The following is a 20,261-nucleotide window of genomic DNA, read 5'->3' as shown; positions in this document are numbered from 1 at the left end:
TTTATCTACTGTAAAGGCTCTTTTTAGCTCCCTTTATGTGCCAAAAATAGATGTATCCGTTTCGAACGTCCCTGCCCTCATACTTTTATGCGTGATATATGATAACATTGATACAGCCAACAGATGGCACTAGAGGGTAGAGACGAAAGTTTCTGGCAACAACAAAAGAGACGATAGTTGAGGAGGTGGTTAAAATTGACCTTTTAACAGAGGAAGCATTGTAGACAGCAGTGGTCAGTAAGACTATTTATAATTATTATTAAAAATAAATAAAAAAAGAATGATTTTTTAATATGATAATTCAATAACCTAAATAGCGTGACCAACTATCCCTGACAATAAGTGCAGCACACTGTTTATAAAATACAAACGTTCTTGATGAAAACACGTATTAGACCTGAGTTACCGGAGTTTTGTGGGTAGGCAGGACCTCCGTTGATGTGAGGCTGCTGGGAGGAGACGGAGGGCGCGCGGCGGTACGTGCCAGTGGCCGACACCATAGAGGCCGAGGAGGTGGTGGAGGAGTTGTGACGGGAGATCTGGCGGGAGATGGTGCCGAACTGGGACATTGGTATGGGGCCCAAGCCGGGGCCCTGGGGCACTGAGGCTGAGGACGTCGCCACTGCAGGAGAGGAGAGATAAAGGCTCATAACACTAAAATCTCAGCCTGAGGAGTCACTTTTGGTATAATAAAAGGGTTTACATTTGATTTACTTCAGTCAACACCATCAAACATCAAATAACCTACATTAAAAAAAAACCTTTAATGCAAAAACACTGATAATTTATTCTTAATCACATTAATATTTTTTAAAGAAATTAGGAAAGAAAATTATGAAAATGAGCAAAAAGAGAAAAGCAAAAAACTGACCCGCAAGAATGTTGGTTTATTTTAAAATAAATGTGTCATATTTTCTTCATTATAATTTTCAAATGAATTAGTACTAATAATAAATATTGCTTTCCAGACATGTTTCCCAACTAACTTTGAGGTCACCTTCTTTTCACTTATTACTAATTTCTTAAAATTTCTGGGGCAAATATTTGCCAAGTTGGTCACTGCCTTTTTTTCCCTACATTTTTTCAAATAAAATTATATCACTTTGCTCATTTTTTCAAGGGTTAAAAAGCTTGTGAAAGGCATCTGAATGCAGCAAAACTGATGTCAAGAGTTAAGAGGTTACCAAACAAGCTAAGGTTCTAAAATAAGGCCTGAATAAAGCTAAATGCTGACAATTGTTATTGGATTTATAAAAATGTCTTTAATATTAAGTGAAATTTTATGAGTGGAACTATTTTTCTCAAGAAATTGTTATTGTCACAGTATTATCTGTCTGCATTTGAAATAATGTGATGATGTTGAGTGAGACAAAATGCCCAGGACAATAATGGAGAATATAAAGAGCCTGCAAAAATCCATAACTGTAAAACGGCAGAGCGAACACCTGTGATGGGCAGTGAGGTCACAGCTGCTGGGACTCACCTTGCCCCATACTGGGAGGGGACGGAGTGGGAACTGCTAAAGGGATACCGACCCCACTGCCTCCGCTGTTCTCCCTGCCGCCACTTCCACCACTGCTGCCACTGCAGAGAGAGGGAGAGAGACGAGTCTCTGTGGTGATCATTAGAGGATGTGCGAGACAAACTTAATTACACGACAGTGTTTGACATCCCATCATTATTCCCTCATATGTCATTCTGTCATAACAATGTTCTCGTCACTGTGGCAACAGATTCACAGCTCTGTGGATGTGCACCGTCTGGCACACTCGCACATGAATACTGGGCACTAATCTGGGAGCACACAGTCACATTCACAGTTACACAGTGTAACAACAACAAAACGAGAGCCAAGCCTTGTTCTGAACGCTACAGGGACCGTGTTCAAATCTCAAAGGCTCAGACTAACAGGAGCTGTTACACTTTGTCTATAATTGCTGGATTGTACATTAAACAAATAATTTATCACTTTGAATTGGAAATATTAGTGTAGTTATCATAAGCAAGCAATAGCAGATAAGCTTGGAGACAATTAATTTTATAGGCAAAGTCTGTATTTTACTAAAATTTTCTCACATTTTAAGCTAGATATGATGTCAAGGCTCTGTGAACCATCCACTTCTCGCACGACAAGTGCTGAATTTGGACCCAAAATGCTGTCAAAACTTTCATTATAATTGCAGAGGAAGCCTCCATATTTCTCAAAAAGGTAAAGCGGCAGAGAGGAGGGCGCTTAGACAAAAAAATACAACCCCATATCACAGAGATGCCAATTGACATGGGACTAATATAGAAATATGGTAAGTAATTTGCTATGGAGCTTTTACTTAACTAATTATGGACATGGCAAATTTACAAGGGATTAAAATAACAGATGACCTCCACAATTATTACAAATTACCAGAAGTCCCCAGGTAATACTAGTCCTGTGCGAACAGGGCTTAAGAGAATAAAATTGTCCAGTAATTACAGATATAACTGAGCAGTTGAAGATTAAATATTACAATTTAAAAGCCAAGTGCACCCACACAGGTTTTTATTTCACCCGATCTGACAGATTATGTGTCCTCTCAGGATTAGGATCTGTGGGTCTGTTGCAAATTTAAAGCTATACATAAAAGTAAAATACCCTAACAGAAGCTAAGATGAAAGTGGGGATGATAAGAAAGGTCAATCAATAAACATCGTCTGTGCATGCACACACAGTCTACTGAAAACACTTGTGGGGGAAAATGTGGCTTTTAGAGCCTTTAGTGAAATAAGTCACAGGTAAAGGTTTGTTTTCTCAGAGGACATGTTGACGTGTCGCAGCAGGAAAGGCACGGGTGTCAACAATTTAATTAACAATGGTTAAAGTCCATTTAGTTGTAAAGATCACCATTTAACTTTATACTTTATTTAAAATCTTAAAAGCATTTTATTAAACTTTATCATAACAGTAGTTTATGTGCATTTATTTTATGGCAGTAGCTACTGTAACTGTAGATCATTTAATAATTTTGTATTTTAGTCGTTAACAGTAGTTTAGAGATTTCAAAATATTGATATATATTATGTAACACGATATAGCCATATCATCCAGCTCTAGCTACATGTCTATTTTACACTGCATGTTTCCAGGTTTTTTGTTGAAGTCTGGTTTAATGTGAATTGTTGTCAGGTTGGTCTCCACTCTGATGATAATTGTAGGCGTCATTTCTACCTGTGTGTCCTGGGCCTCTGGTTGAGAGAGGCTGTGCGTGCAGGGCTGTGCTGGTTGCCCAGTCGAGCCGGGCTCGTCATGTAGTCATTGGGCACCACTGGAGGCTTCACCGGCTCCAGGGTCTTGTAGGGAGTGTTACGCCTGGACAGAGATAAACAGACAGAAAACACAGTCAATATCAATGTTTTTTCTGTTTGTAAAGGAATACAAACACAGAATGAGAAGAATCAAAATCATTTTAACACTTTCCCCACCACTGATGAGATTTTCTGTCATTTACAACACAACAGTCATTTAATGATCTTACTGTAGGGGAGAGAACAAACATTTCTGTGTCCCAAAACAACGAGCAAGACGATCCCAAAGTAACAGGAGGAGAGGACTGCTAACTTGAAGACTTTATCACTATTAGTGTCTTTTCAGACCGTCTTAGTGATGTAATATTTTTTAAAGGCAACAAGAGACTCATTTAGCAACTTATTCAGATCATCAGGGAACGAGGAGGAAATATACTGTCATTTATTCTCATGCTCGCTGCTCACAATAACCGCAGAGCACCGCTGTCAGTGGCCATCAGGACAGCGTCTCCCTCAGTCTGTGTGTGTGTGTGTGTGAGACGGTGACAGGCAGGACGAGAGGAGACACTGCCCGCAGTGTGGGTTTGGTTATAGTGACTTTATTACCTGGTTATGTTGAAAGAATAAACTGATCTCTGACTGTATGATTCCTGCCAACTCCCAACAAGCAGAACGATATGTAAATATGCAGAGTTTGCAAAAAAGCCCTTGCTTGCTGACATTTTGGGGATTGTTCCACTCTATAAGCTCGAACAAGATATTATTTTCAGTATAATTTTTGTTCAATTCAAGTTGACATAAGAAAATAAGAGGGGGGAAAAAAAGACTTGAAAATGATTTTCTTTGACAAAAAAGTGATTTTCTCCATTTTTTGCCCCATATGTTTTTTTTGCCAGGGGGAAGGGGTAAAATGAAAATGCACAAATTCAGGTGTTGCTAAAAAAGGAATGGAGGAAGCTGGAATACAATTTAGTTTTTTTGTATTCATTGTTTATATATTCGAAACACAAAATATTCTTGGGGTCTTGAAAGATTAGTAAATATGACCAAAAATGCTGATGCTGGCTGGCAACTTAGTAGTAGCCTAATACTCTGGTGGGGAACGTGTTAAAAAATACTATTACGGCTGTATGTCCTTACCCCAGGGTACCACGACCTGCCATGGGGGGACTTGGGGGTTTCTGTGTGGGTGGGGTGGTCCTGGAAAGCGTCCCTCCTCTTCCTGCCGCATTGTTCCCATGTTGCTGGAAGAGCAAAGACGAGTTAAAATGCTGCTTTTGTATCATCTGAGGAGCTGACACCAGTGTTTCCCCTGCCAATGAATATTAAGGCCGAGGAGTCACTTAAACCCATAATGATCGAGCCAAACTTGAATTAGTTTCAAATGAGCATCTCATCTGAAGTTCCAACCAGGCACAATTCTTTGGAGAAACACTGGCACAAAGGCTTTTCTGTCCACAGACAAATACAAAGACACAGAACAGGAGACAAAGACTGATATGAAAGGAGAAAGAGAACAGAAGGAGGCACTTAGTGGGTGACTGTTGAGAAATTATGCATGTAAAATGAGATGTCACTCAGTACTTGGATGAAGATATAAAAGGGATATAGGAATATGTGTTACGAGAGTAAATTCTAAATATAATATTTCATTTAAATGTTTTTTACATACAATAAAAAAATGCTAATACAGAGGTGGAAACCCCCAAATACGAAGAGTTAAATAAAAGGTCAATTTTACTTCTGGAGTATCAATACCAGCAAAATTTGTAAAACATATAGGCACATATGGATGAGATGCATCTATGTATGAATGATTTATCATATAAATTATATATACTCTGCATAAAACTAAATAAAAATTTTATCACAAAAAAAATGACATTATAAAAAATAAAACACTGGGTTATCAAATAAGTGATTGAATAAATTAAATTTTTGGTATTTCTCACCAGGTTTATAATGGAAATAGTTAAGTTGAAAAAGTTAAAGGGTAACTATGTTATTTTTCAAAATAGGCCTTATTTTCCCGTTTTTGTGTTTAAATAATTTCAATAACCATTGTTGCCATTAGTAACTTAGACACAGAGACATAAGACATTAGGGTCCACTTTACAAAAATACCAACATTTCCCTTTTAATGAAAACTGGTGACATTGTGAATGTGAAAACAGAAACTTCCTATTCCTGTTCCACGTTCTTGTACAAGTTTTTACAAATGAAAGATGTGTTTCATGGGTGCATGGATACCTTGGCAAGTTTTTTCTTTCTTTTTTTTTACATTACATGACAAAAAGAAGAGAAAGACAACCATCTCTTACCTTGGCCTTAAGCCACTGAGTGCAAGCAGGCAAAAAGAGAAGACAGAAAACAAGATAAGCTCATTGGTTAATGGTTAAAAAAGTGAGTTTAGTGTACCAGTATGAACCCCATCTAGTCTTCATTAATACATTTTTATATACAGTGGATAAAATTAAAAGAGCATCCTGAAGAGCAAAGTAAGGAAGAAAAGAAAGGGAGCTGAATATCAAAGACAGTAATCAAGTATACGGAAACATACAGGTGTAAAAATGAGTGTATGAATCAACAGTTACATCGAACCAAAGGGGCTGAAGCTGATGATGGTTTCAATATTATTTAATCACTTTAGTTTATAAATTATCAGGAAAAGAAGCAGAAAATTGTTTCCCAAAGAAGCATATTCAAACTGCTTGTTTTGCCAACCGAAAGCCCAAAATCTAAAGAAATTCATATTAAAATGATATAAAATAAAGAAAAGCAGCACATTGTTACATTTAAGTAAATGTCACATGATGTTATTTAGTTGACCACTAACTTAAATTACTAATTGATTAACATTCAGTCACATTTTATTAAACATTCATTGATATTTGGCATGTTACCGGTTAAAATAAACCTCTTCTCTTATAATGTCAGTCACCTGTAGTTACACTCTTGAAACCTGCCGGCCGCAAACAAAACCCACAACAAACAACCCAGTTTAGGTTTTATGCTGCAAAGAGGAAGAATTTACTTCCTGTTGTTCCACTTTGTAAACAAAAGTTTTGGGGAAAAAAGGAGCAGAAAAAGGTGAAATCACCCCATCACATACACACAGTGAAGCTGAGTCTGTTTCAGTGTCTAGACTTGTGTAATAGACTGTAATCAGAAAGAGAATCACTTAAATCACTAGATGCACTAGAAGTAATGAGCAGTGTGTGAGCTACATGCGGCTGCGCTGATGTGTTTCACTCAGTAACAAAAAAAAAGACGAGGCAGTAAAGCACAGCGAGGTCATAAATAACAGCGGCGAGGTGTTCAGACTGTCGGAGTGGCTGTAATGTGGCTGAAACGATGTCACCCTGGTTACTGCCAGTAATGCCAATAAAGGCTGTTAAAGGTGACGGGGTGAGCACAGTCATCCGTAAATGTGTGAATGGATCTTTCCGTGCTCGAAAACTTCCCATCTATCCATGGGTGAGTTCCCCTGGTTATGTGGCTGAAAGGCTGAGGGGCGATGATCACGCCTTAAACGCTTGAGGGAATCCACCACAGCCAGGAGGAAATAGGCTGTAAGGATGTGCTAATAAGCTGCCATTTCCCCACACAGCATAACCATGCGTATGTACGCAGATGCAAATACAACGACAAAAATATCCACACAAATGCATTAATACACTTCCCACAACACGGTGCATTTCTGTCTCACGTCTGAGGAAGTATGAAATGATATCAATAAATTATTCACAGACGTGTGTGAGCTGGAGAAAGTGTTCTGGGGGAGAAATATGGAATCTGATATGCATTTTTGTCTGCGCCCAGCCAGACAAATGCACATCCATGACCGAAAATGCAGCTTCACACACACACAAACGCGCGCGCACACACACACACACACACACACACACACACACACACATAAAAGGCCAGACAGTGAAATCACAGAGAATTTGAAATGAACCAGTAGCCAGGGAGTCTCCAATCCCCACAAGTTTTCTTCCTTTCTGATATGATGATCTAACCCTTAGCGATGTCGTGATAACAATATTGTAAAAGTCTGCTACTGACAAGCCAACCACAGGGGATGGCAGCAACCTCCACAACTGTTTTTTCTTGAGAGATTATGCTACAAATGCCAACAGCGTGACGAGGCGCAAAGCTCTATTCTGCAGCATGTTTGCCATTTTTATTGTTGTTGCAGAGTTTAAAAATATTCAACTTTAGGTAAAACACAGAGAAGGTAGTGCGCCTGACTTTGAATTCAATTTTTGTAGATACCAAATGTGGGATTACGTCTGAATCTGTCACCGATGCCATTGAAGCCATGAAGACGTTTTTCCATTGATTTACATTGTAAAAGATACATATATAAATCAGTAGATGTATTTTGCAGTCTACAAGAGCTGCACGTATAAAAAAGTCTGTTTATTGCTGCTTTCACATGCTCCTCGGAAATATTGTATTTATGAGTTACGGGCACATGACGGCCTCCCAAAGTCGTGATTACAATCAGGAAACATTAGCAGGTTTATTTCCATTGCAGCTACAACACTATCCTATCGAAGGCAACGGCGGGTGTGTTATGGAGCGATAATGGAAAGGTGAGCCTCTTTTTACGTGGGAGCGGCCATGTATGAGAGATTTCTGGGAGGGGACAGTCGACAATTTCAGAGAAGAATTGCAGCTATAAAACTTCCGGATGATTCGCTTCTTCTGAAGTTAGTGAGAAATATGGCTTTTTTGAATTGCCTGAAATACCACCTCATGCAGGTAAAAAAAACTTTTTGTGATTTTTCTTTTTTTTTTTATTAAACTGACGTGTTTCCATTAGGTGTATTTTATATTCTCATTTTCAATTTTTGCAATTTGAGGGTTAATGGAAACCCGCCCCCTGTTTTGCAATGAACAACCAAAAGAAAAACATGCTGGCATCGATCAAAGAATTGATAAGCTCGGAGGCATATGATTTCTATGGATCAGACAAATTGAAACTGGTACTCAACTTGAGCCAGTTTTTAATTCCCATCCCCATTTAAAACGGTGTCATATTTGTCATTTACAACCGCAATACACCAATTGTGACATAACAATGAAGCTTATTTATAAAGCAGTGAAATATGTATAAATGAAGTGATTTGCAAACCAACAGAAATGGCGGTAATAAGGGATATCACTCTGTTAAGTTACCCTTAATTACTGCACACAACGCCACAGTTCTACAACCCTCATCAGAATAACTCAGCTTTATTAAATTAAAGGTGCTTCCCAAAGACTCCCAAAATGAGTGATACTACAGATGTCTGAGTTGTGTCTTTTAAGTGCTGCTTTTTGGTTTATGCAGGTATGTTTGAAAAGAAAAAAAAGGCTTACACATTTTGTAGCATCGACACAGATCTGCACTGATTTCTGCAGAGATCCATCATTTCCAGCATCCATGAATGATGCTTCATTTGCATAGCGGCCCATGCCAAATCTGTCTCAGTGCGAGCCAGCTCTCAGAGGAGGAAACACTGGCTTTTGAATTTGAATCAGCGGATGTTTGAAAATCAGGGGACGGCCACTATCTCGACAGACACAGACATGGGGCTGGGCATGAAGAGGACATCTCAAACGAGCTGCGGAAATGTGTGACACCAGCAATCAATGCGTATAACTGTGTGTATGCACACACACACAAGCAAAAAAGCAGACTGTTATATAAAAGAGGAAAAGAAGAAAAAGTGGGGAGAGGAGAAGGCAGATGGATCATGTGGAGAGGGAATAAAAAATTGAAAAATGAGCCGGAAAAGGGTTGAGAGAATATTTTCCCACAATTCAGTAGAGGATGTGATGGTGTGAGTAGCTGCACTTGGCCAAGATGTCCTTTTTGTTCACGCTCTGGATGCAACACCCACACAAAAACACACACTTTTTCATTAACTTCCAGCTTCGGAAGTTGTTACTGGGCCAGAACAAAACCTCTGACCACCAGCACAGCTTTTTTAGCCACAGTCAGCCACCAGCTTCATATCTCATTCTTGGGCGAGTGTTTCTAGGTGTTTCTGTGTTTAATTAACTAAAAGGCCAATGTATTGATCGGCTTGCACTTGCAGTGTGAGTGAATTATGAAAGGAGACAGTCGGCGTGTTCACATGAAAGTGCAAAGTGTGAATTCGGCTAAGTATGTGTTTTCCTGTCTAGTAAAATTGATTAACACTGGAAATCGAGACGATGTATCAAGGTAATGACTTTGGGATTCAGCTGCAACACTCTGGCTGTGAAAAGCAAGAAAAACAGAAGTGCTTTTTGAAAAACCAGTATCTGAACAAAAACTAAGATGCCCTTGATATCAGTGAATAAAGACATTTTGATTTATCCTGTTTGCCTTCACTAAAGTCTGTTTAATTTGCACTAAAACAAACTATGAGGGTTATATTTTGAGTTTATGACCAACAAACGTCTTACTTTGACGCCATGTCCCACATCATCGAGCAGTGTGTAGTCGATGGGCTTTCGGATGTAGCGCACTGGCCGCTCCATGTTGCCTGGGGCGATGATCTTGTGGGTACGAGAGGTGTTCTTATTTGTGGTCAGGATGCCAATCTCTCGACGTGCCACTTTCTCCTTGTGGATATCCACCGTCTACAAGACAGAAAAATTAAGCAGGATATGAGTGGTGGTAAAAAACAGACCTAAAATTTGCAAATACACAAATGTATTGCACTTAGTTCAAACAGGTTATGATCTGAGACATGTGTGATTTATAATTTGCCCTGTTTTGTTAAGAGATTGGATCATATTATATATACTAAAAGGTCTCCCCAGTGCCTGTTATACTAATTTGCTTTTAATGCAAACCCAATACTTCCTCCATCTGTTTCACATTAAAAGCCTCCCAGGAGCTCAGGGGGCATAATCACCTACCTCCCCCTTCCTGGTGAGATTTTATCATAAAATACCTCCAAGAATTGTTCTTTTTCATAACGGCAGCTAAGCACTGCAACAGCAGAGTGAGGTATTCATGAAGAATCATTCAGCATCCATCATGAAATGGATGCAACAGGAACATGCCCCCGTTTGGAATAAGAACACCTGTGGAGTCCCTCAGGGCTAAGTTTGAGGCCTATTTTTATTGTCCCAATTTTTAATATAAGCATATTTAGTATTACCGCACATAGTATTTATTTAACCCTTAGGGCCTGCTATAATATCACCCACACTCGTATCTCTTTGTGGACAAAATTCATTTTTTAAAATAAACCTTTGAAAATATTGTACATTAAAACAATTTCCTACTTTCATTGAGTTAATTTTTAACCAACATAAGGCCTTCTCATAAATCTCAAATATTAATTATGAGAATTACAATCCTTTAAATGCCATTTTTTTTTTCATGATGAAACTATGTTTTAGATTACAAAAAACACAAAAATTAATTATTTTCAATTTACGACATGCTAAATAGATATTTTTTTAGATGATCACAGACTGGGATGTTAATGATTTGCAGCAACGTTGATTGTGACAGTGCACCTAGTAGAAATAACATGCATTTCCTCTATATGCCAAATATGGTAGAAATTATGTCATTGGGTGAAAAATAGCAGAAATGACAAATTCCAAGGCAAAAGCCCAGAATGACAAACAGAAATAATACAATGCATGTTTGTATGTCTTGATGGCTGTGGCATCAAAAATGGCAGTTTGAATGGTTCAATTGAATGGGCTTCAATGGTGCATCTTTTGCACTTAACAGTATGAATGTAACAATTGTATTTACACAGTGTAATTTAGACTTATTGTAGGAGCTGAGCTGGAAATTCACAAATTCCAAGTGATTTAAGTGATTGGATCACAATCTGTCTTGGTGGTCATTTACGAATTTAAGGCTATCTACTTGTGATCTAACCATCAAAGATGCATGTTAATACCAGGTATAAACTGGCTCTATATTTTATACCTGCTACACTTTACAATTACAGCTAAGCATTTCATACCCCGACCCTGTCAGTGCATGTTTTGTGATATCAATTAGCAACACAAAGCAGCAAAATTATCATTTATTTCTATATAAAAACATTTTTTTAAAAACAACAATCATGGTTTTTTGAACTTCACCCAGTTTATTCCTCTGTGGTTTTTAATTCCCCAAGCCTCCAACTGCTTGGACACACACTATGGGTTCATGCTCTGAACTCCTACTGACCCAGCTTTTTGCTCTATTGGCCTACACCCTGGGGCCCATTTGACGGAGCTCTCCTCTGACCCCTCACACCAGGAGTAATTGAAAATACCAGTGACCTCCATTTCTTCTGCGATTACAGTCATTATCACTCACAGCACCCATTCACAGCAGGCGCCTTAGCACTGGCCTTCAATTTATGAATGATACATGAAACTGGAGGGAGAGGGATTACAGGAGGGAGGGGAGGCTGAATGAAAGGTGGGGAAGAATGAGGGAGGACAGACGGCTTCATCTCAGGAAAATGATGTCTCTCTTCGAAGAAGAGTGTTATGAAGGCTTGAGTGAGACACAGGAATCCATGACTGTAGTTAATCGCACTGCACATAACGTTTCTCCCCCTCGCTTGGGAGGTATCATGGTATTACAGTATTTAAGTGTGTTTAGAAATACTGGAGGTATGTTTTTCCATACCATCATAAATACATGTGCTCCTCTTTCTGTTGAACTCACTGTATGTTGTGCGCAGCACGCACCACCAGAGCTCAGTTTCTACTGGTGGAACAGGCAACTGAGCTACAAAACACAACAATAGCTAGTGGTAGAGGGAGAAGTTACAGGACTATAAACAGCTGGTGGCGAGCAGGAAAGGAATACGGCATGTTTTTTACATCTAACTTGGTGAATTAAGGATTTATTTTGACCAAAATGGAGCTGGTGATTGTTGGAACATTGGACTTACTAACTAGATTACTTGCAAGAGTAGTCAAGACAATATGGGTGTTTTGTTTCTGTCGACTTTAAATGAAGTGTGTTTTATGATGAGTTCACCAAGCAGTTACGCCTCGTCAACCTTCAGTGACATAGGGAAAGTTGAGTTCAAAAGGTGTACAGTTGTATTTCTCAGCATGAAAATGTGTAATATATTTGTGATCTGCTTAATGTATATGTGAATGCATGTTTTGCAAGTACAGTCTATTTGCCAGCTTATACAACCCTATTATGAACCCGCAAATGTTGAGCATCCCTAAGTTTTATATAATATAGTATTGGTCCCCAGCATTAAAAAAACGGTCTAATGCTAACTTGCATATGTTAGGCAGTTTACACAATTTAACATTAGCTTGGTGGCTTTGGGGATTATTTAGGATGCTGAATCCATTTTTGATATTTTCAAATTGTTTTTTTTAACTGCAGTTGGGCTGATTACGATGAAATTTTATTCAATTTAGATGTTTTGGAGTAAACTGAATTGTGTGGATTAAACTTAATTAACTTACTATCTATACTTTCCATTTTATGTTAATAATATAAATAAATTGAAATCACTTAAAAATTGTACATGTCAGAAATGGATTCAGCATTCTCAGAAACCACTAAAACCAGCAGGATGATGTCCCAATTGGCCAAGCAGTTGCTTATGCACTGTCAAAATATGCAATTATGCAAACTTATGCAAATTTGGTAAATTGTGCAAATTGCCCAATATATGAAAGTGAGCATCCAGCAGTTTTGTAATGCTAGGGACCCATACTATACATTTATACCATACAACTCTGGGGTACTCAACATTTTTTGGGTTGGCTTTGCTGGCAAGTAGACTAGTAGACTAGACGTGAGTTCATGTTTGCACAAGACCCACACAGCAACAAGGTCAGGCATCAATCACCACTCAGCCATCTCACTCAGTCGACCTGACAGCTCCTCTGCTGCGACCGCCTCTCTCTGAGCGCTGGAGATGAAGAATCCAACTGAGAGATTGAAAAGTCTGATGTGTGTCATGAAGCTGACCCTCGCATGCCGCTCCCACTGCTACTGTGTACGATGTGAATGTTCTGCATGTGAGATATATATAGAGGACATGCTAGGCTCCTTTTTTTAGGAGAGGAAACTGAAGTGACACGCCTAGCTTCAGCTGGGAAATAAGAAAAAACAAAAAGGCCCGCCTATTTCCTGCCAGTGATAGGCGAGTGGAGGTGGAGTGCAGATTAGAGAAAGCGAGAACACCAAAACTCAAAAGGACACAAAGGCACAGACAGTTTGAGATAGGATGAGACAGAGAGAAAAAAATACTGTATGTGAAACTAGCAGCTGATTCTGCAGGGCTGTCATGATCAAAAAGAAACGATGAGGAAAGTAAAATGGGGATGGGATAGATGCTGAGAACATTTCTGGTCACCACATTTAAGCTGACATCATTTAAAATGTGCAGTTTTACCAAACAACAAATATTGTCACAGCCAATCCTCTGTCCCAATACTATAATGTTGTTAAAGTGTGACTCTATAAACAGTATAGAAAAACTGAAGCAGCGGTGCAGCAAGCATGGAACAAATCTGTAGGTGACGACTATATTTCAGCATTTCTTCTGCACGTAGAAGACTTAAAAAGGAAGTTATGTGAGGCAATCGTCATGAAACATCAAATAACTGTTACCTAATCATTGATGACAGACCCCTGTCTGCCCTTCCTGCACTATCTCAATGTCATTTTCTTTTGTAATCTGTTTTTGTAATACACATCTGGCAGTCTGCTCAGCCTCTGCAGCGTGTTTCTCAGAGCAGATGGTACAGCAGTCGTTTTCACTGCTGGATCTATATCTTAGTTTCAGCCTAATAAATCTGTGTTTTAGCAAATGATGAGTCTCTGAAGTACGGACAAAACTAGTTGTACTTTTTTTACTCTTGTTGAAGTGTTGTAAAATATGAGGAAAATATGATGTAGTGTTGAGACTCTAAGGCGTGTCAGCAGATGTGTGATTTCATACATCAGTGATCTCATATTGGGCTCAGAAACAAGTCTACAAATTAAGCCAATGCAACACTCGACAGAATATTCTGAAGATATGAATGAAACTTCAAAACTGTGTCTTTATCGTTTGTTTTTTTGTTTGTTTGTGTGTTTGTTTTTTCAGTTTACAGTAGGATTTGGCACTTTTAAGAATCCAACTGACTACCAGTTCACATTAAATTATTTGATGCATTCTGGTACTTGAGAGATCCCGAATGACGGGATTCAAGTCGTGACACATCAGGCCGACAGTGTCCCCGCGGCCCTCGTCGCTGCGGTATGTCCCATGGTAGTCTGCTTTTTTTTTCAGCCGTCAAGCCCACCAGCAAATGAAATCACTCTAAAATATAAACAAAGATTGTTTTTCTTCTGCCATTGAGCTCGTAACAGAAAACGTTTCCTTTAGTTGTTTATGTTGTTGTTCACTGACACACAGTAAATATGATTTGCTCTCTCAATTTTGTGTTGTGTAAAGAAATAAATGGCTTTTTTGAATAACTTTTACAAATGACCACCATCTGATGATATGAAGGGGTATCTCCTTTCTCGCTAGAAGAGAACATACATGCTGAATTGCTGTCAGATGATCAAAACACGGCGTCGTGAAGCGACGCAGAAGGGGGGCTTTCATCGCCGCTAGTTCTCAGATTTTGGCTTGGTGTGTCATGCCCTTCAGAAAAGAGGCAGAGGCTCCAAAACCGCCTTGAAAGCCAGTGATGGAGCTCCAAGGCCGACAACAGAGATTCGCAGACTGGCCAAGTTGAACCTCAGACAGGAGGAGGAAGCACTCCTCTGTCAGCTTCTCAGCAAGCCAAAACTATCGCTGTAGCACCGATCTGCTGCAGTCATTTTGGTGTCCGCTCTATTTTCTCTTCTATATTATTTAAGCGATAGCCGAGGATCTGTTTAAACCTTCAAACAAAATCTTAAGACACATCTTTTTACCATTGCTCTTCTCTGAAATGTGTTTTTTTTGTTTTATCTTAGCTTAGGCTGCAGTTTCAACTACATTTGATGTTATTTTTTTGTAGTTTTCATCATCCGATTTTATCTTCTTTTTCCTATTACAAATGTTTTTATGTTTTCCTATGTTCAGCACTTATTGTTGTATTTCATGCACGGATTGTGCCACATAAAGAAACTTATTAATATTATCACTGCTAGATGAGGAGACACACACACACACACACACACACACACACACACACACACACACACACACACACACACACACACACACACACACACACAAAAGCAGACAGACATAGACAGAGGATTAGCTTTTTGTCTGACTAGAAAAGAGCACAGGAGCAGAATTGGGGTTTAGTCTACTACGTCTCCCTTCCACCTTGTTCAAAAATTACACTTGCTATTACAGAAAACTAAAGTAACAAACAAAATGCTAGCATTGGGTACCAGATTACAGGTACCAGCAGCAGTACCTCATCAGCCGATGCCTTAGGGTGCAGGGTGGCTATATTCAAATGTGAATGGCGCTCAGCCCTAATTTACACTCAGATATAACTCTAGGTCCATTCTGCCCTTGAGAGGATCTGACCGGCTGAAATGGAGCAGAAAGAGACACAAGTGGGTCATTGAGCTGATTAATGACAACTTCTGAGAAATAACCAGCAGACGAATCAGAGAGCAAACTGGCAAACAGCAGGACTCAAGGAAATGGAAAAGAGGAGTAAAGAGACTCAAGGGAAGCTGCTTGTGTTTCGTATCACAACAGAATCCCTCGCAGCAGTTTGGGTTAAGGGAACACACACAAATATTTAAGCACAACCATTTACGTTAACTGATTCGCACAGAGAGGAGAAACGGCTTCAACAGCTCTGCTTTGATTAAACACGCTGTCGTTTTACTTTTAGTAGCATTTCTTGTTGAACTCTGAGACAGCCTCCTCTGCTGTGGGCTTTTAAATCCTACGGAGATGGAGCTTGGATTTGGCAGCAGCGTTTGGCTACCTTCACTTTCTAATCTCATTTTAACTCTTTCAAGTCGCAACAGTTCGCACAGACTAAGCCAAAAAAACACTTGGCACGAGCAAGCAAAGTTAAAATTTATTTTTTTGGATACTAGTATGAAATAATGAATCAAAGCCCTGCAGACGCACCTTAAAGGAAATTTGGTTTGTCTACAGGTATCACATTTTTCATCCTTTTTTAAGACCTTTTAAGGCTGATTGTTTTTAACTAATCATCCTTTTCTTACTGAAGCACTGCAGGTGGTATAAAGGTTAAGTAGTATGTAGTCCTGTTGGAGTATGGTTACTAGAGTGAGTTAAGTTACTCTTCATTTTGCCAAAAGGTCAGCGCAAGTCAAAATAAAAAGACTAATAGGTTCAGTGGTGGGAAATCAGAAATGTGGACTTCAAGCAGAAGAGCTGGACTCATTTTGACAAAAAGAATTCAAAGATGGATAAAATACATTTGATAAATTGTTTCTGGAAATCAATTCAATTCAAATATAAGACTATTTAATTACTTTAAGGCATAATAATCTTTATAAAATTGAAATAAAGACACTTTAAGACCCACAGATACCCTTAAATTAACGTCTCTGGATTCAGACAATATGATGTGTTCCAGCCCATCTGTGTGCGATACCCAGTTTGAGACGGGGGTTAATGTACGTCTCTCCTCGATTGGCTCTAGGCAAAAGCTCTCAGTACCAACTATAGTTAAAAGAACAGTTCACAAAAAAATAAAAAAATACATATTTGTCCTCTGACCCGTGGAACTATTTATCCAACAAGATTGTTTTGATGTGGGTTGCCGAGCGTTGTAGACATCGGTTGAAGAGAAGTCTGTCTTCTCTCTAATGTAATTGAACTAGATGGTACTCAGCTTGTGGTGCTCAAAGTGCCAAAATATTATATTTACAAACTCTAATTATAAAAACTCAAAATCATGTCCCGGTCACTCAAGATAATCCACAGACCTTTAAACCAATCCTCAGAGTTGCAGAACATTGTCAGCAGAAGGAAGCAAGATTTCGTCTCGGTAACTCTGTAGGTGGATTGATAAATGCGTCCCTCAGGGAGACACATTTTCCTGATTCCAGTCTTACTGAAGCGCCACCAGATCAACACCAAAAGACAAGCATTGCTGTTGAGTTTTTGAAATGTATTTTTTGGCACTTTGAGAACCACAAGCTGAGTGACATCTAGTTCCATTATACTGGAGAGAAGTCAGACATCTCCACGGCCGATATCTCGCTCAGCAACTCACACCAAAACTATCTAGATTGATAAATAGCATTACAGGTAAGAGGGGAAATATTTTTGAATTTGGGGGTGAACTGTCCCTTTAACTGACCATGCTGACTCAACAGTTTTATTACTGGGGTGCTGTCAAGTGTTTACATCAGTGTGGTTCAAAGGCTCTATATCTGAAGCTGAAATATCAACCACCAGCAGCCATATAAGCGTCACTAAAAGACTCTGGTTGTTCTTCATTAGACTAAACGCTCTGTACTCCACCCTGCAGCCTGCAGAGTGAAGCGGGAGCTGAAAAAAAAAAAAAAAGTGCTAACCAGGCGATAGAGCTGGCGTCAGGATTTCACTTCATCCCTGACAGGCTTAATGAAGCACACAGGGAGGGGACGGGGACATTCACTGGCTGACAGGCAGGGTGGCCGTGTGAAGCGCACACAGAGGGAAAGAGAGACAGAGAGAGGACTGCTGATGAAGCAAGAGGGACTGAAGAGGGGCTGCGGAGGTTTGGCAGCTCCAGCATGATCCATGCCCCTGCTGTATCTGTCTGTCTTTATAAAGTGTGAATGTGTCATTGTGCACTTCAAATAATACTAGCGGGTTTGTACTTTATTGTACTTGAATGTGTTTAATCATCAGATGACAGTCCTCAAAGCTACACCTTGATCAATCAAAATTCCTCTCTATGGAAAGAAGTGAAAATAATCAGTGAATTAAAACAGTATTTCTGTTAAAGATGAGAATTTGGAGGCGAGTGTGACGTGAACGCTGTAGAAATATACATTATCGTGGATTTACAGACAACAGGTAGAAGTTTTGAGTTTGCAAACTGATAAAACAGGAGAATAACAGATAAAAGGGAGACATCTTACGAAAACATGATATATATTCAAACAGAGGAAATTAGTAACTCAATCAGAAATGGTGTAAACATAGACTGTATATACAGATGGACAACATGACAGCTCCCCAAAAGTGTAACTTTTCAATTTCGATCTTCCCTCTATATTAGTGAATGGACATAAGCCAAACTAAAAACTCAAAGTAAACGCCAAATAAATGACTGACGGTAGTTCTCATCACTCTGATGTTTGTTCAAGTGATTGTTTTTACAAAAAGTTTGGTTTTAATAAGTTATTTAATTCTACAAAAAGGGGCTTTTCCGCCATGATTGGCAGCTGTGACAGCCAATCGGTGTGCTCCCATTCAACGGCGCTGATCGCAATTGGTAGGACGTGCGGAAACTCCCCCACCGTAGATATGACTACTGCGCAAGCTCCGGCTCTCAATGACATCATCCGCACAAGATGAAAATGCCTGTATCTCGGATATTTTAACCTCACTTAAGCATAACGGGGGGGTAAGTGGGGGCGTGTCGTACATCTTTATATACAGTCTTTGAGTGTACAATTAGCCTGTGGATGCTAGCTGAAGCCAAGACCTGTTGCCATAGTAATAATAAACATCCGGGTAAGGAGTGAGGCATGAGAGAGGGCAGGAAGGGGTTACATTGTCAATATAAAGTAGATACATTGTATTTTGCAAACAATGGGTTAAAATAGCAATGGAAACCTAAAGGAAACGGTTAGTTTAATTTTTAACATGGACAGTTAAATCCAGTGCAATCTTTGATTGAATTTATTATTTCTGTAAATATACTAAGAATTTTAGATAAAGGAATGTTTAAATACATTTTTTACATATAGAAATCTGTTTAACACTTCTATGATTAGAATAAATGTTATTGATTCGGGCCGGATGAGTCGGCCGGTGAAAACAGTTAATCTAGAGAAAACGTGCAGATTTTTGTTCCTCCATTGATTGGCTGAAGAGAAGGTAGGATTTCAGTCAGCTAAGATTTTCTTTGGTTGGCTTCAGTCCTAACGTGTATCTTGGAGCTCTGTGGTGCGTACCTGGGAGATGTGGTTGATGGAGGACTCCATGCGTCGTAGTTGCGAGGCCTGGATGTCCAGCAGCTGCAGCACATTGTTAGCTAAGGCATTGATCTGGTAGGCCACGCTGGCCAGAGACTGGGTGGTGTAGGCCTTGGTCTCCTCCAGGGCCTTCTTCTTGTCTTGAGCCTGACAGAGAGACAGAGAGAGGAAATAAGGACGGAGGGGAAGAGAAAACTCTCGCAGAAAAATCAGTGGAAGGATGTGTGGGTGGCTGAAATGGAAAGGTTGGCAGAGGGAAGTAAGGTATAATCTCCAAAAGAAAAAAACTCAAGAGGAAATGCTGCACTCTCATTGTTACTCCAATCAGTTGTGTGAGCGGGGAGTGAGAGGGCAGATTTCTGCAGGGAGCTGCATTTGACAGGGTCATTTTTTTCAAACCGCACAGCCCCGTTACAATCTGAGGGGAGGTGAACTGCAGTTCATGATTCTCAGAGGGAATTATTTTGTGGATGCAAAGCAGCCTGGAACTGGACAAGAGCTTCTGAACAACTCGAACGGACGACACGGGACAGGTGCGTGGTGGGAGTTGAGCTCAGTGAGCAGGAATGCCAAGACATTTCCTAGGATCCCAAATCTCTGCCCGGCTGCGCAAACCATCTGTTTCTGAATGCCTTTAAATAGCGAAGGGACTGAATGGACATATTTATAGTTTGGAAACAAAACAGGGATAATGACGCGGCACAGAGAGCCACTCCGACAGGGACTGCCAGTCTTCTCCAAGAAACTGGAAGCAGAATTACTACAACTTGCAATTATTTTAGAAATCATTCCACTTTGTTATTAATAATTTCCTTATTTAGAGTATGAAAGCACATTTAAAGGACCTTAATTTGTTTCGCCAAAAAAAACACAAGTC

At 39.5% G+C, this 20,261-nt stretch overlaps 1 protein-coding gene across 1 annotated transcript in view; it reads right to left on the bottom strand.

Annotated features, from left to right (window-relative positions):
* LOC121951188 (abl interactor 1-like) overlaps positions 1-20,261 on the bottom strand; it is a 30,540-nt gene that overhangs the window by 6,934 nt on the left and 3,345 nt on the right. Inside the window, exons 2-7 of the mRNA XM_042497426.1 lie at positions 19,364-19,531; positions 9,724-9,900; positions 4,420-4,523; positions 3,203-3,343; positions 1,484-1,584; positions 407-622 (exon numbers count right to left, since the gene is read on the bottom strand). Coding sequence (XP_042353360.1) covers positions 407-622; positions 1,484-1,584; positions 3,203-3,343; positions 4,420-4,523; positions 9,724-9,900; positions 19,364-19,531 — 907 coding nt within the window. The remainder of the gene's footprint in view (positions 1-406; positions 623-1,483; positions 1,585-3,202; positions 3,344-4,419; positions 4,524-9,723; positions 9,901-19,363; positions 19,532-20,261) is intronic.

This window comes from Plectropomus leopardus, chromosome 12 (assembly GCF_008729295.1).
Source record: "Plectropomus leopardus isolate mb chromosome 12, YSFRI_Pleo_2.0, whole genome shotgun sequence".
NCBI classification, from domain to species: domain Eukaryota; kingdom Metazoa; phylum Chordata; class Actinopteri; order Perciformes; family Serranidae; genus Plectropomus; species Plectropomus leopardus.
The sequence above is the reverse complement of the archived record's forward strand: the minus strand, read 5'-3'. Positions and strand labels throughout refer to the sequence as shown.